This window comes from Coenobita brevimanus, chromosome 64 (genome assembly GCF_032717465.1).
Source record: "Coenobita brevimanus isolate Jiangsu-jjx chromosome 64, ASM3271746v2, whole genome shotgun sequence".
NCBI classification, from domain to species: Eukaryota; Metazoa; Arthropoda; class Malacostraca; order Decapoda; family Coenobitidae; genus Coenobita; species Coenobita brevimanus.
The window spans coordinates 21,649,891-21,664,805 of NC_137017.1; the positions used below are offsets into that span (position 1 = coordinate 21,649,891).

The 14,915-nt window shown below is 42.5% G+C and overlaps 1 protein-coding gene across 1 annotated transcript in view; it reads left to right on the forward strand.

Moving 5' to 3' along the window:
• Positions 1-218: 218 nt before the first annotated feature.
• Positions 219-14,915, forward strand: part of LOC145404705 (uncharacterized) — a 44,139-nt gene continuing 29,442 nt past the window's right edge. The window contains exon 1 of the mRNA XM_080276256.1: positions 219-477. Within this exon, the coding sequence (XP_080132382.1) occupies positions 219-477 (259 nt within the window). The remainder of the gene's footprint in view (positions 478-14,915) is intronic.

A 14,915-nucleotide genomic window follows, 5' to 3' on the forward strand; every position in this document is an offset into this window, starting at 1 on the left:
GAGGTTGAGGGGCCGGTTCGGGTGTAGGTTCAGGGACTGGGTGCTGACGAAAATAATCTGTGATTCGTCGCTGGTGTAGGGCATTCATGTAGGCATGGTACTTGTCCTCATAACCTTCAAGGGCTTTATTAATGTAGGATGTACGCTGTTCGCTGTTGATAGTGGTATCTTGCTCTAGAATGTGACGTATCTGGCCACCCAACTCAATCAAAGTCTTAATGTCCTTCATACTCAGCCCCTCCTCAACTTTCTCTCCTGCATCCACCTCTTCTCCTGGGCTATCCTCAGCTTCCTCAGCATCTTCTACTAGAATATCTTCGGCAGTAACTGGTGCTGGTCGTAACATATCTCGTATCTCGTCGCCAGTTGTGCCCTCAAACCCACGGCCAGCAGTACCTCTCGCCTCCTCAGCTGCAGCCTCCAGCTCTGCCACCACTAACTGGGGCTCGCCTGGTACCTTAACCTGCCTGTCCTCAGGTAAACCCTCCATGATGTTGCGCCATGCGTGATTTATTGTTGCTGGGGTAATGTTATCCCTACGTTCGACCACCAAATCAATCGCCTGCTTTATCGTAAAGCTCTTTCAATATTTTAACACCTTTTGTTCTGATTCAGTGTCTGCAGCTGTGGCCTCAGCCTCATCTTCTCCCTCACTGTCAACCAGATTTTGTATGAGTGAGGTGTCCTTAGTAGCCTGCCGCATCAATCGAAATTGTTGCCTAGAATATGCAGCCTTCACCACAGAGATAACCTCTTGATCTAGAGGCTGAATGAGAGAGGTAGTGTTGGGCAGCAGGAACTCCACAGTCACATTCGGGTTTTCTGACCTCAGAAGAGGTGAATGGCCAGGTGCATTGTCTAATAAGAGCAATATGTTGAATCTAATATTGTTGGTCTTGCAGAACTCCTCAGCGTCGCTGAGAAAACATTCATTAAACCAGTCGAGGGATAGTTTGGCCGACATGTATCCTTTCTTAGATGACAACCAGTGAACATTAAGTTTTTTCATGTTATATCCAGTGTAAGCTGTTGGTTTTTTCGCTCGGTGGACAACTGTAGGCTTGAGGCGGCAGGTACCAGATGCATTCATTGCAAATAAAAGGGTAAGTCTCTCTTTTATTGCCTTCCTCCCACGCACTCTAGCAGACTTGGAAGTTATGAATGTGCGACAGGGCATTGCCTTCCAATAAAAATTTCTCTCATCCATATTGAAGATTTGATTGGGGGTATATTGGCCAGCTTCAATGATTTTCCTGAGTGATTCCGGGTACATATGCGCAGCATCTTTGTCACCACTTGCAGCCTCACCACTTATTTTAATATTTGTCACCTTATGCCTCATCAAAAACCTATCCACCCACCCCTTTGAAGCGAGAAACACTGGTGGGGTTTCAATTCGAAGTTTCTCAGCCACACCTTGATAGTTCTCTTTGGCTGTCCCCATGATTTCTTTAGTGTCCACAGCTAAGTTTCACGTAGCCTGTCTCTCTAGATATCGACTTTATAACTGTTCTGTCTTCAGGAGCACTATGTTTGAACTTCTTCTTGCATCTGAGGCAGCAGCTGAAGAAGCAATTTTCATGTGTTTCTCAATATATTCTTTCTTTAAATAAATCCTCTCACAGTAGACTTGTTCACTCCAAACTTTTTTTGCTACTCCTCTCTATATCTCACCACCATCAATAAGCTTGCAGATTTCTAGTTTGTGGGCATATTTCAGGTTTATTTTTGGCTTTACATCCCTTGAACTTCCCACCAGCTTCTGCTCGGCGATGGTGGGTGGTTTTTTGTGCGGTCTGTCAGCCATTATATCACACACACAAAAAAGTGTAAGGAATTCCTCTTTCACTGTCAGCAGAGAGCTATCACGCATTCAACTGAAGTGGCGGGACGGTTGGGGAGCGTCAGCCAATCACGTAGGAGGATGAGTCGCAACGTTCCGGTGCGGCGTTCAGAACCCGGGCGATTCAAACTCGATGCGTGATAGCGGTCTTGGGGTGCGTGATAGCATGTATGGTTGTGCATTTGATGTCTGCGTGATAGCAGATAAACGCGATAGCTGAACGTGTGATGGCAGAGGGTTGAGTGTATGTCTAGATTTCACTTCATGTCATTTTTGGAAGTGTGTTTTAATCATAGGGGCATTTGTTTTAGTATAATAGGAGGAGTGTATGGTAGGATACTTATTGACAGAGTTAGAGAAAGAACAGAGGAATTAGTTGGAGAAGAACAGGGAGGATTTAGGAAGGGAAGAGGTTGTGTAGATCAGATATTCATTCTTAGATCTTTAGTGGAAAAGTTTTTGGAGAAGGAAAAGAAGTTGTATGCAGTTTTCTTGGATTTGAAGAAAGTATATGACAGGGTGGAGAGACAAGGATTGTGGAAAGTATTAAGAATATACAGAGTAGATGGGAAGTTGTTGAATGCTGTGAAGAGTGTGTATGATGGTGCTAAGGCTGCAGTGTGTGTGGATGGTGAACTGAGTGAATTTTTCTCTTTGAAGGTTGGGTTGAAACAGGGACGTGTCATGTCTCCATGGTTGTTCAATCTGTACATGGATGGGGTAATAAAAGAGGTACAAGGTAGGGTAGTGGATGTTGGAGTGGCCCTGGCAGGAGAGGGTAGTTTGGAAACTCCCTGTACTGTTGTTTGCAGATGACACTGTATTGTTGAGTGAAGACAAAGGAGAGCTGCAAGGCTTGGTGGATGAGTTTGGGAGAGTAAGAAACTGAATCTAAAGGTGAATGTAGGGAAGGGTAAAGTCATGGTCTTTGAGAGAGATGAAGTCAGTGAATGTACAGCGAGGTTGGATGGTGAGGAATTGGAAAATGTGAGTACGTTTAAGTACTTGGGTAGTGTGATGAGTAAGGATGGAGGTTTGGAGGGTGAAGTGCTTGAAAGGGTACAGCAGGGAAGAAAGGTTGCTGGTTCCTTGAAAGCAGTGATAAGAAACAGGGAAGTGAGCATGGAAGTGAAAAAGTTACTACATGACAGTATTGTGATACCAACTCTAACGTATGGAAGTGAAGCTTGGATGTTGCTGGAAGGACACAAGTCAAGAGTGAGAGCAGTGGAAATGAGTTATTTGAGAGGAACCTGTGGAGTCACATGGAGAGACAGGCTGACAAACGAGGATATGAAGGAGGTTTGTGGTGTGGATGTGGATGTGATTGGAAGTGTTAGGAGGAACACATTGAGGTGGTTTGGCCATGTGGAGAGGATAGAGGGTGAGAGACTGATGAAGAGAGTGTATGTGAGTGAGGTGGAGGGGGGAAGAGGGAGAGGGAGGCCGAGGATGAGATAGAGGGATGGGTTGGAGAGGTATATGAGAGAGGGGGGTGTGAGTTGGGAGTGGGGCAGCGAAATGGCGGGGGACAGGGCAGTGTGGAAGCGATTTGTTTGTGGCCACCCCGAACGGGATTGAGGCGTCTGGCAATAGATAGATAGATAGATAGATATAATATATATATGTATATATATATATATATATATATATATATATATATATGTATATATATATATATATATATATATATATAATATATACAGTCGGCGCAATGGAAGTTTGGACCCTCTATTTCGCACCATATATTTGGTAGGGTCCAAGAAATATTGTAGGAAAATTCCTGTAGTCGGTGGATTTTTTTTCTGGTGGCTTCTAGCAACCTTACAGGCTTAACACCACATGCTGTGAGTTTATGAGCTCAGTGCCTGCCTGACTTTGGATGGAAAAGCATGTCAGATTTTCTTGTCCTGCCTGGCCCTTGTTAATTTCAAAGCTCTCACCCTCCTCTGCCTTAGTGAATCATTGGAGATGGGTCCCAAGCCACTAACTGATGTTGAAAAAACCCGAATTTTAACTGTGAGAGAGGAAAATGTAAAAATTAAGGAGAGGCTTCAGTGCAGCAGTACAGCTGGGGATCTTGAAGTCTTTCTGAAGTTGATGCTGTATGTTTCTTTCAGACACATCTTTCAGCAATTCTGGGTACATATCTTTCAGTTGTCTAGCAGTCAAACGTGGGTCTTTTATCACAGCTTGCTTCAGTAACCTGTCTGTAGTTGGTGATGTCTTCCTTTTAGGTCCTAGCCTGTCTTTATGTTGGGGAATTGTGTTTTTTTGGCAGATGGCGGGCAGCAGCGAGGGGTGCCATAACGGTAGATTTTCCTCGCCCAGTTTGAATACAAATATCCTTAATTTTTACATTTTCCTCTCTCATAGTTAAATTCGGGCTTTTTCTACATCAGTTAGTGGCTTGGGACCCATCTCCAATGATTCACTAAGGCAAAGGAGGGTGTGAAAACGAGAGCTTTGAAATTAACAAGGGCCAGGCAGTATAAGAAAATATGACGTGCTTTCCCATCCAAAGTCAGGCAGGCACTGAGCTCATAAACTCACAGCATGTGGTGTTAAACCTGTAAAGTTGCTAGAAGCCACCAGAAAAAAGATCCGCCGACTACAGGAATTTTCCTACAATATTTCTTGGACACTACCAAATATATGGTGCGAATTAGAGGGTCCAGACTTCCATTGCGCCGACTGTGTATAAATATATATATATATATATATATATATGTTTGTGTGTGTATATATATATATATATATATATATATATATATGTTTGTGTGTGTATATATATATATATATATATATATACATACAGTATATGTGTGTGTGTGTATATATATATATATATATATATATGTATATAGTATATGTGAAGCGCCTGAAAAATGGAAAAGCAGCTGGGGTTGATGAGGTATTTGCAGAGATGCTTAAGTGTAGTGAAGAGAATGGAATGAAGTGCTTGTTAGAGATACAATAAAACCTCTACAATTCGGCATCCTTCAAGTCGGAAACTTCTACAACTTGGGAAGGCTCCAAAGTATTCATTTAAAAAATCATTCATTCATTCATTCATTGCCAGACGCCATGTATCCCAGACGGGGTGGCCAATGGCTTAGAGTTAATTGTTTTACAGGGAGGGGCACAAATCCTCCACCAACCCCACTTGACACGTAGGGAAACTCAAAATTCAAAAATTCCCAAAAAAGCACACGTTACAGGAAGAGAGTCGGCAAAAATTCCCCCAACTCGGTAAGATGCCGAGTTGTACAGAAATGTTTACCGGTAAGTGTTTAGTGCTTAGTTCTCCAGTATAGCACAAGTGATAAATACATTACAGTAATGGCCTTTATAGTGTTAATTGTGCATTACATAGTGTACAGTGTCAAGTACTGTACAGTAAAGGTGTGCCCAAAACTGATCTTGAGCCCCCCTAACACCTCCAAAAAATACCAAAAGTCCTCCTCCATGCCTGGAATACATCCTACAACTGCATGGAATAATGGTAAGGCAGCTTTTACTGTTTATTGTAAAAACTTTAAATTTTTGTCCATTTTTTTCCATTTTTCCTTTTTTTGTGTGTGTGTGTGCTGAAGGGGAACTTAACCCGCCCTGTCCAAGTCGACGTATGGGTACGTTGCAACATTTTGCATTTGCCAATCCCGGCGATGTACTGGTACGTCGTGCAATTGCAAGGTCCCTAATTTGCACAATTTTCAATTTTCATGCGTGATTTTTCGTAATTATACACGGGACACCTTCCTCTATTCCTCTACAAGATGCCAAGCAGGGACAATGCCTTACACTGCATAACCTCCCCCCTCCCCCCCTCACGCCATTGTCTCGGCAATTCACCTGTTGCCAGTGACCTGGCCAGTAAAGACATTCAGGGCCAGAGTGATTCCCCAATCGATGACAATGTGGAGGACAAAGTTTACATAGCATTAGAGGAAGAAACAGTCAGAAATAATGATCAGGTAATGTGGCAAAAGAAGGTCAGATATGGTGATGAGTTAGTGAGTGAAACAATGCTTATAATGCCTATATTACTGTTTGAAAACTAATATACTCTCGTACTACATATAAATTCGTACCAAGTAAATAAACAAATACAGTTTACGAGTGATGTGAAATAGATACCCTCCCATAGAACTCGTTTTCTTTGGTGCCAGCATGTTAGAAAACCCAGTCAGGTAAGGAGGTACTGGTACCTGGATCAAGTATTTTCAACCTCAGGTGAACGATTTCTCTATGAATTTTCGATGTTTCTCACCAAAAGCGGAGGTTTTAGCCAAAAAAAAAAAAAATTGAAAATACCTCAGGATTGGGGGGTGTCAGAGGTGCGAAATAGCTCAGGACGTGACGGGTTAAAGTGCATCCCTATAACTTGGCAAATAGGCTAACTCGGCAAGGCTTGCACATGTATTATGCCAAGTTGTAGAGGTTTTACTGTATGTAAGAAGGCATAGATGAGTGAAACTGTGCCTGCAGAGTGGAAAAAGGCTGTGATTATACCCCTGTACAAAAATAAAGGTGAGCGAAGTGAGTGCAAGAATTATCGTGGCATAAGCTTACTGAGTGTGGTAGGGAAGGTATATGGAAGAATTAAAATAGAGAAAGTAAGAGAGATATCAGAAGTCCTAGTGAGTGATGAACAGGGTGGCTTTAAGAGTTGCAGAGGATGTGTGGACCAAATATTTGCAGTGAGATAGATAGTAGAGAAGGCTTGTGAGAAGGACCATAAGGTGTTTATGGCATTCATGAATCTGGAAAAAGCATAAGACAAAGTGGACAGAGAAGGATTGTGGAAAGTTTTGTGCTTGTACGGTGTAGATGGTAAGCTGCTAGGTGCTGTCAAGAGTTTTTATGATGGTAGTGAACCATGTGTAAGGGCTAATGGGCATCTAAGTGAATGGTTCACGATCAGTGTGGGCGTGCAACAAGGTTGTGTGATGTCCCCATGTTTGTTCAATATATATATATGGATGGGATGATGAGAGAAGTAAAAACCTGAGTAATAGAGAGTGGGATGGCATTGGTAATGAATGGTGATGGATGGAATATCTCAGGTTTGTTGTATGCTGTTGATGTAGTACTGCTTGCAAGTACCGAACAAGAACTTGGTAAGCTAGTGCAGAGTTTTGCTGATGTCTGTAAGCGTCGTTCCTTGAGGGTAAATGTATAAAAGAGTAAAGTGATGGTTAATGAGAGAGAAGGTGACTCCTAGTGCAATGTAACAATGAATGGAGAGAGACTGGAATTGGTGAGAGTTCAAATACCTTGGTACAGTGATAGAAAAGAGAGGAAAATGTGCAAAAGAAGTGGAAAGTAGAGTGACACAAGGAAGAAAAGTAGCTGGTGCAATGAAGGCCTTGATAAGAAGCAGATACTTGAGTGTTGCAGCTGCACGTGGCTTACATGAAGGAGAGTTAGTGTCTACTTTAACATATCGATGTGAGACTATGGTGTGGCTTGAAAATGAAAAGTCAAGAGTAAGAGCAGTGGAGATGGAACTGCTGAGGAATGTATGTGGAGTACAGAGGATGGATAGGATACGAAATAATGTGATTCGTGAAAGATGCGGAGTGAGGAAGTCGGTGGACACCGGAATTGAAGAGAGTGTACTGAGATGGTATGGTCATGTGGAGAGAATGGATAACAATAGAGTGGTGAAAAAGGTGTATCTGAGCGAATTCGAAGGAGGGAGGCGGCGAGGTAGGCCAAGGAGAAGGTGGAGAGATATGGTGCATGAATGTGTGAGGAAGTGAGGTTTGGAAGTTGGTGAGGCTAGGGAACTGACAGGAGATTGAGCTGGCTGGATGAATTTTGTGAGGAGAAGTGCATGATCAGGGATTTTTGGCACCCCTTTTTAACATGGCAGCGTCAGGATTGACTCTGTTAGATACGATTATGTGAAGCTACAGAACGTGGTGAATGTTTCTTGTGTATCCGATAGAGCCAGGATTCCAGGGGCTTGATTGATGAGTGAATGGAAGCGTGGCCCATTGGATTGGGCAAATTTAGGCTGTCTGGACATTGCTACTCCTCACCCTGCCCTAGGGTGGGAAAGGAGGTCCGTATGAGATATATATATCACCCCGTTTGGGATACATGGCGTCTGGCAATGAATGAATATATATATATATATATATGTACATATGTACATATGTACAAGGTAGGGTAGTGGATGTTGGAGTGGCCCTGGTGAGAGAGGATAGTGTTTGGAAACTCCCTGTAATGTTGTTTGCAGATGATACCATGTTGTTGAGTGAAGACGAAGGAGAGCTGCAAGGCTTGGTGGATGAGTTTGAGAGAGTGTGTAGGAAACGGAATCTAAAGGTGAATGTAGGGAAGAGTAAAGTGATGGTCTTTGAGAGAGGTGAAGTCAGTGAATGTACAGCGAGGTTGGATGGTGAGGAATTGGAAAATGTGAGTACGTTTAAGTACTTGGGTAGTGTGATGAGTAAGGATGGAGGTTTGGAGGGTGAAGTGCTTGAAAGGGTACAGCAGGGAAGAAAGGTTGCTGGTTCTTTGAAAGCAGTGATAAGAAACAGGGAAGTGAGCATGGAAGTGAAAAAGTTACTACATGACAGTATTGTGATACCAACTCTAACATACGGAAGTGAAACGTGGACGTTGTTGGAAGGACACAAGTCAAGAGTGAGAGCCGTGGAAATGAGTTATTTAAGAGGAGCCTGTGGAGTCACATGGAGAGACAGGCTGACGAATGAGGATATAAAGGAGCGTTGTGGTGTTGATGTGGATGTGATAGGAAGCGTTATGAGGAACACACTGAGGTGGTTTGGCCATGTGGAGAGGATGGAGGGTGAAAGACTGACGAAGAGAGTGTATGTGAGTGAGGTGGAGGGGGAAAGAGGGAGGGGGAGGCCGAGGATGAGATGGAGAGATGGGGTGGAGAGGTATATGAGAGAGGGGGGTGTGAGTTGGGAGCAGGGCAGTGAAATGGCGGGGGACAGGGCGACTTGGAGGCGATTTGTTTGTGGCCACCCCAAACGGGATTGAGGCGTCTGGCAATAGATAGATAGATAGACATATGTACACACACACACACACACACACACACATCTGGTAGACGGGAGTTCGCGCCTCGCTCAGGTTGCGAAAAGTTTCACTGACGAAGTGGGTGGTTACTGTCCCCCTTGAGCAAGGGGACGGGTGTGTGGGTGTGTGAAGGTAACAGCCTTGCCCTTAGATCGGACTATATGAGCTCTCAGCTCCCTTCCGGGAGGGTAAAAGCTGACGATCACGACCATCAAGTGATCCTGACCGACCCGGTGAATTACACAGGATGGAAGAAAAAGGAGGAAGGTAGTAGAACCATGTCATGACAAGTATATAAACAAGATGATAAAGTTGATGTACTCAAATGTGGATGGAATGGTATCTAAATTACTAGAGATGAATGATTATGTCAGAGAAAATGAACCACAAATAATATGCCTAACTGAGACAAAATTAACACCAAGGATATCCAATGACATACTAAACTTAGAGGAATACAATATATGGAGAAGAGACAGAAATTTAAAAAAAGGAGGAGGAATTATACCCCTGGGGGTAGGGGGGTTTTCAAGAATACTCCCCCAGTATCCCTGCTTGTCGTAAAAGGCGACTAAAAGGGTTGGCGGAGGGTTAGTGCCCCTCCCCGGAAAACAACTAACTAAAAAAACAAACAAGAAGCCTCGGACAAGGACTGACCAAACGTTGATGACCCAGGACCGGACAAAGGACTTGGTAATGTGTACATGGAATGTAAGAGGAGCGAATGATGAGGTGAAAGAGAGAGAGATTGTCCAGGTGCTTGAGGATGCGAAAGTGGATGTATGTGGAATAACTGAAACAAAATGGAGAGGAGAAAGTGTGAGAGAATGGGAGTATGGATGGGGTATATGTGCAGGAGTAGATGAGAATGAGAGGGCAAAGGAAGGAGTGTGTATAGTTGTGAGTAAAAGATGGAAGAAGAGCATAAGACAGTATGGATCAGTTGGGTCAAGGATTGTGTGGGTAAAGTTGAAAGTTGGAATACAAATGTGGGCGATTGTGTGTGTGTATGCGCCAACGCAAGATCGTGCTAGAAGAGTGAGAGAAGAGTTCTGGACAAATGTGGAAGTGTGCATGGAAAAGTTTGGAAGGAGTGAGAGAGTGTTTTTGATTGGTGATATGAATGGTAAAGTTGGTAATGTGAAGGTGGATGGAATAGTTGGTGAGTGGGGTGTGCCTGCTGAGATAGATGAGAATGGGAGTGCGCTAGTGGACATTTGTGCTGGGAGGGGGTTGGTAATAGCCAATACCCTCTTCAGGCATAAAATGATCCACAGGTATACATGGCGAGTGATGAGAAGGGTGGGTGGTGAACTGAATGAAAGGAAGGCAATGATTGATTATGTGTGTGTGGATGAAAGGATGCGAAGATGTGTAAAGGATGCAAGAGTGTATAGAGGTTGGGGGAGTGGACTTTCTGACCACTACTTGGTGGTGGCCAGAATTAGGTTGCAAGTAAGATGGAGGAATAGAAGAAGGGAAAGACGAGAGGAAGGAGTAGTTGCAAGGAGAGTGGAAAGGTTACAAGAGGATGAGAAAAAGGCAGAGTATAAGAGAGAAGTGGAGGAACGATTGGGCAAATATGAATTGGAGCAGATGGGAGACGTGGAAGGTGTGTGTAAGATATTTACAGAAGAAATATGTGCAGCATGTGATGTGGTGTGTGGAAGGAAGAGAAGACGGAGGGGGGTGCAAGGAACAGCGTGGTGGACTGAAGAGGTGAAACAGGCTGTGGCACAAAAGAAGAAAGCATACAATGAATGGATGAGAAATAGGGGCGTGGAAGAAGTTGAGAGGCGGAAGAGAGAGTTATATGTGGAAAGGAAGAGAGAGGTGAAAAGATTAGTAAGAGAGAGTAAGAAGAGAGTGGATGAGGAATTTGGAAGGAATTTGAGTGTAAAGTGGAGGGACTGTAAGAAAATGTTCTGGAGAGAAGTGAAAAGAGTAAGACAGGGTGGAAGTGAAGTTAGCAGGGGAGTGAAAGATAAAAATGGTAGATTACTAGTGGAGAAGGGAGAAAAAGTGAGCAGATGGAGAGAACACTTTAAGGAATTGTTGAACGTGGAGGATGGAAGTAATGCGAGTATAAGTGGCTGGGGAATGGCTGGGAGAAGGAGGGAGGTGAGAAGACAGGAAGAAATCAGTAGGATGGAAGTTGTGGAAGCAATGAAGAAAGTTAAATTCGGGAAAGCCCCAGGAATTGATGGAGTGTGTGGTGAAATGCTGAAGCATGGGGGAGAGATAGTAGTAGAATGGATGTGGAAGATGTGCAGATTGGCCTGGGAGGAAGGTAGAGTCCCGGAGGATTGGAAGTCAGGTATAATTATTCCCTTGTACAAAGGAAAAGGGGAAAAAGAAGTGTGTGGTAATCATAGGGGCATTTGTCTTCTTAGTATAATAGGAAAAGTGTATGGTAGGTTACTTATAGACAGAGTTAGAGAAAGAACAGAGAAATTAGTTGGAGAAGAACAGGGAGGCTTTAGGAAGGGAAGAGGTTGTGTAGATCAGATATTCATTCTTAGATCTTTAGTGGAAAAGTTTCTAGAGAAGGGAAAGAAGTTGTATGCGGCTTTCATGGATTTGGAGAAAGCATATGACAGGGTGGATAGACAAGGATTGTGGAAAGTGTTAAGAATATATGGAGTAGATGGGAAGTTGTTGAATGCTGTGAAGAGTATGTACGATGGTGCGAAGGCTGCAGTGCGTGTGGATGGTGAACTAAGTGAATTTTTCTCTGTGAAAGTTGGTTTGAAACAGGGATGTGTCATGTCTCCATGGTTGTTCAATCTGTACATGGATGGGGTAATAAAAGAGGTACAAGGTAGGGTAGTGGATGTTGGAGTGGCCCTGGTGAGAGAGGATAGTGTTTGGAAACTCCCTGTACTGTTGTTTGCAGATGATACTGTGTTGTTGAGTGAAGACGAAGGGGAGCTGCAAGGCTTGGTGGATGAGTTTGAGAGAGTGTGTAAGAAACGGAACCTAAAGGTGAATGTAGGGAAGAGTAAAGTGATGGTCTTTGAGAGAGGTGAAGTCAGTGAATGTACAGCGAGGTTGGATGGTGAGGAATTGGAAAATGTGAGTACGTTTAAGTATTTGGGTAGTGTGATGAGTAAGGATGGAGATTTGGAGGGTGAAGTGCTTGAAAGGGTACAGCAGGGAAGAAAGGTTGCTGGTTCCTTAAAAGCAGTGATAAGAAACAGGGAAGTGAGCATGGAAGTAAAAAAGTTACTACATGACAGTATTGTGATACCAACTCTAACGTACGGAAGTGAAGCTTGGACATTGTTGGAAGGACACAAGTCAAGAGTGAGAGCAGTGGAAATGAGTTATTTAAGAGGAGCCTGTGGAGTCACGTGGAGAGACAGGCTGACGAATGAGGATATAAAGGAGCGTTGTGGTGTGGATGTGGATGTGATAGGAAGCGTTGTGAGGAACACACTGAGGTGGTTTGGCCATGTGGAGAGGATGGAGGGTGAAAGATTGACGAAGAGAGTGTATGTGAGTGAGGTGGAGGGTGGAAGAGGGAGGGGGAGACCGAGGATGAGATGGAGGGATGGGGTGGAGAGGTATATGAGAGAGGGGGGTGTGAGTTGGGAGCAGGGCAGTGAAATGGCGGGGGACAGGGCGACTTGGAGGCGATTTGTTTGTGGCCACCCCAAACGGGATTGAGGCGTCTGGCAATAGATAGATAGATAGAACTAAGAAAAATCTAAAAGTCAAGGAAATAAACCTAGATATACCATCACAAGTAGAACTGATTGCAGTAGAGATCGACACATCTGAAGGTAAAGTAATTGTAGCCAATTTGTACATACCACCCAGATCAAACACATGGGAAAGAGACGAATATGAGGACCTGGCAGAGAGTACAATTCAGAGTATATGATCATTGCTACATAAAATGGAAGAGAAATCGGAAAGAATTATACTAACTGGGGACTTTAATACAAATATAAATTGGAATACTCTAGATATAAATAGCCAAGAAAGCTGTTGGGACCAAAAGCTCCTGGATCTCGTACAAGAGTTTTTCTTAACGCAACACGTGAGGGAGACCACCAGAAAAAGAGGACTTGATGTACCTTCAGTGCTAGATCTAATATTTACTAGGCAAGAAAATGACATTGACAGTTTAATATATCACCCTCCACTCGGCAAAAGCGATCATGCAGTACTAAATTACAACTTCAGGATAGCATATGACATAGTAAACAGCAATGACAGTTACAAAAAGAGCCTAAACTATAAAAAGGGAAATTATCAAGACCTAAAGAAGTATTTCTTAGAAGTTGATTGGGAAAATGAGCTTAGAGGACAAGATTTAAATCCTGTATATAAAAAATTTTGTGAATTTTATGAAATAGGAGTCCAGAAGTACATCCCACAGCACAAAGAAGCAGATAAGAAAATACAGAAATGGTTCAATACAGAATGTAAAAAATCAAAAGAAAGAAGAGATTTGTTGTGGAATAGATACAGAAGACACAATAGTGAAAGGGCGTATAATAATTACAAAGAGGCAAGAAACGACTATACAAGAATAAGGAGGGAGGCCCAAAAACAGTTTGTGGAGGATATAATAAATAAAAGTAGTGATCAACCAAAGCTGTTTTACAGCTATATCAGAAGCAAAACCAAAGTAAAAGATATAATACAATCCATTACGGATGAGGGAATCACTTATACACAAGAGAAAGATATTTGTGAAGCACTAAATAAGAATTTCCAATTAGTTTTTACAGAAGAAAAAAATTTTGAGAGGGACTATGTGGAACACGCATGTCCACACATACTACTAGATATACAAATAGCAGAAAAAGTAATACAGGAGGAGTTAAGTAGATTAGACAGAGGAAAAGCAAGTGGTCCTGATGAAATTTCATGTTGGGTATTATGAGAATGTGCAAAGGAGTTAAGTAAACCATTATTTTTAATTTTCAAGAAATCCTTGAGTCAAGGGAAACTACCTGATATTTGGAAAAAAGCAAATATAGTCCCCTTATTCAAGAAAGGAAATAGACAAAATCCTCTCAATTACCGACCAGTATCACTGACCAGTGTTGTAAGCAACGTATTAGAAAAACTTATAAGAAAAGCTTGGGTAAATCATCTAGAAGAACACAGTATGATAACAGAAAGACAGTTTGGTTTCAGAAAAGGAAAATCATGTGTTACTAATCTGTTAAGCTACTATGACAGAGTAACAAACACAATACAGGAAAGGGTAGGATGGGTGGACAGTATCTATTTAGATTTCAAGAAAGCTTTTGACACAGTACCACACCAAAGACTTTTATGGAATCTGTACCATCAAGGAGGAATTCGAGGCAAACTGTTTTGTTGGATGCAAGACTTTCTCATAAAAAGAGAAATGAGGACAGTACTAAGAGGAAACTACTCATCATGGAAAGAAGTGACTAGTGGAGTACCACAGGGTTCGGTGCTGGCACCAATCATGTTTTTAGTGTATATAAATGATATAAACAGTAACACTGGAAATGAGAGCTATCTGAATATGTTTGCAGATGATGCAAAAATACAAAGGAGAATTACTAGCACAGACTCTTGTAGGGAGCTACAAGAAGAATTAAATAAACTTCATGAATGGAGTAGTACATGGCAAATGGAATTCAATGTGGACAAGTGTCATGTAATCAAGTTTGGTAAAAGTGGAAAAAGACCTGATTGGGATTATAAGTTAGGAAATAAAACCCTATACACATCAGAAAGAGAGAAAGAGCTAGGTGTGATTATCAATAACAGACTATCTCCGGCTGACCACATCAGCAAGAAGGTACGGAACATGTATACACTGCTTGCAAATATGAGAATAGCATTCACATACATAAATGAAGACATGCTAAGAAGGATAAGAACATCATTCATTAGACCAGCCCTGGAATATGCATCAGTAGTCTGGAGTCCTCATCTCAAAAAGCATATAGACAAGATTAAAAAAGTTCAAAGGGCCGCTACAAGATGGATACCAAGCTTAAGGGACCTAAGCTAC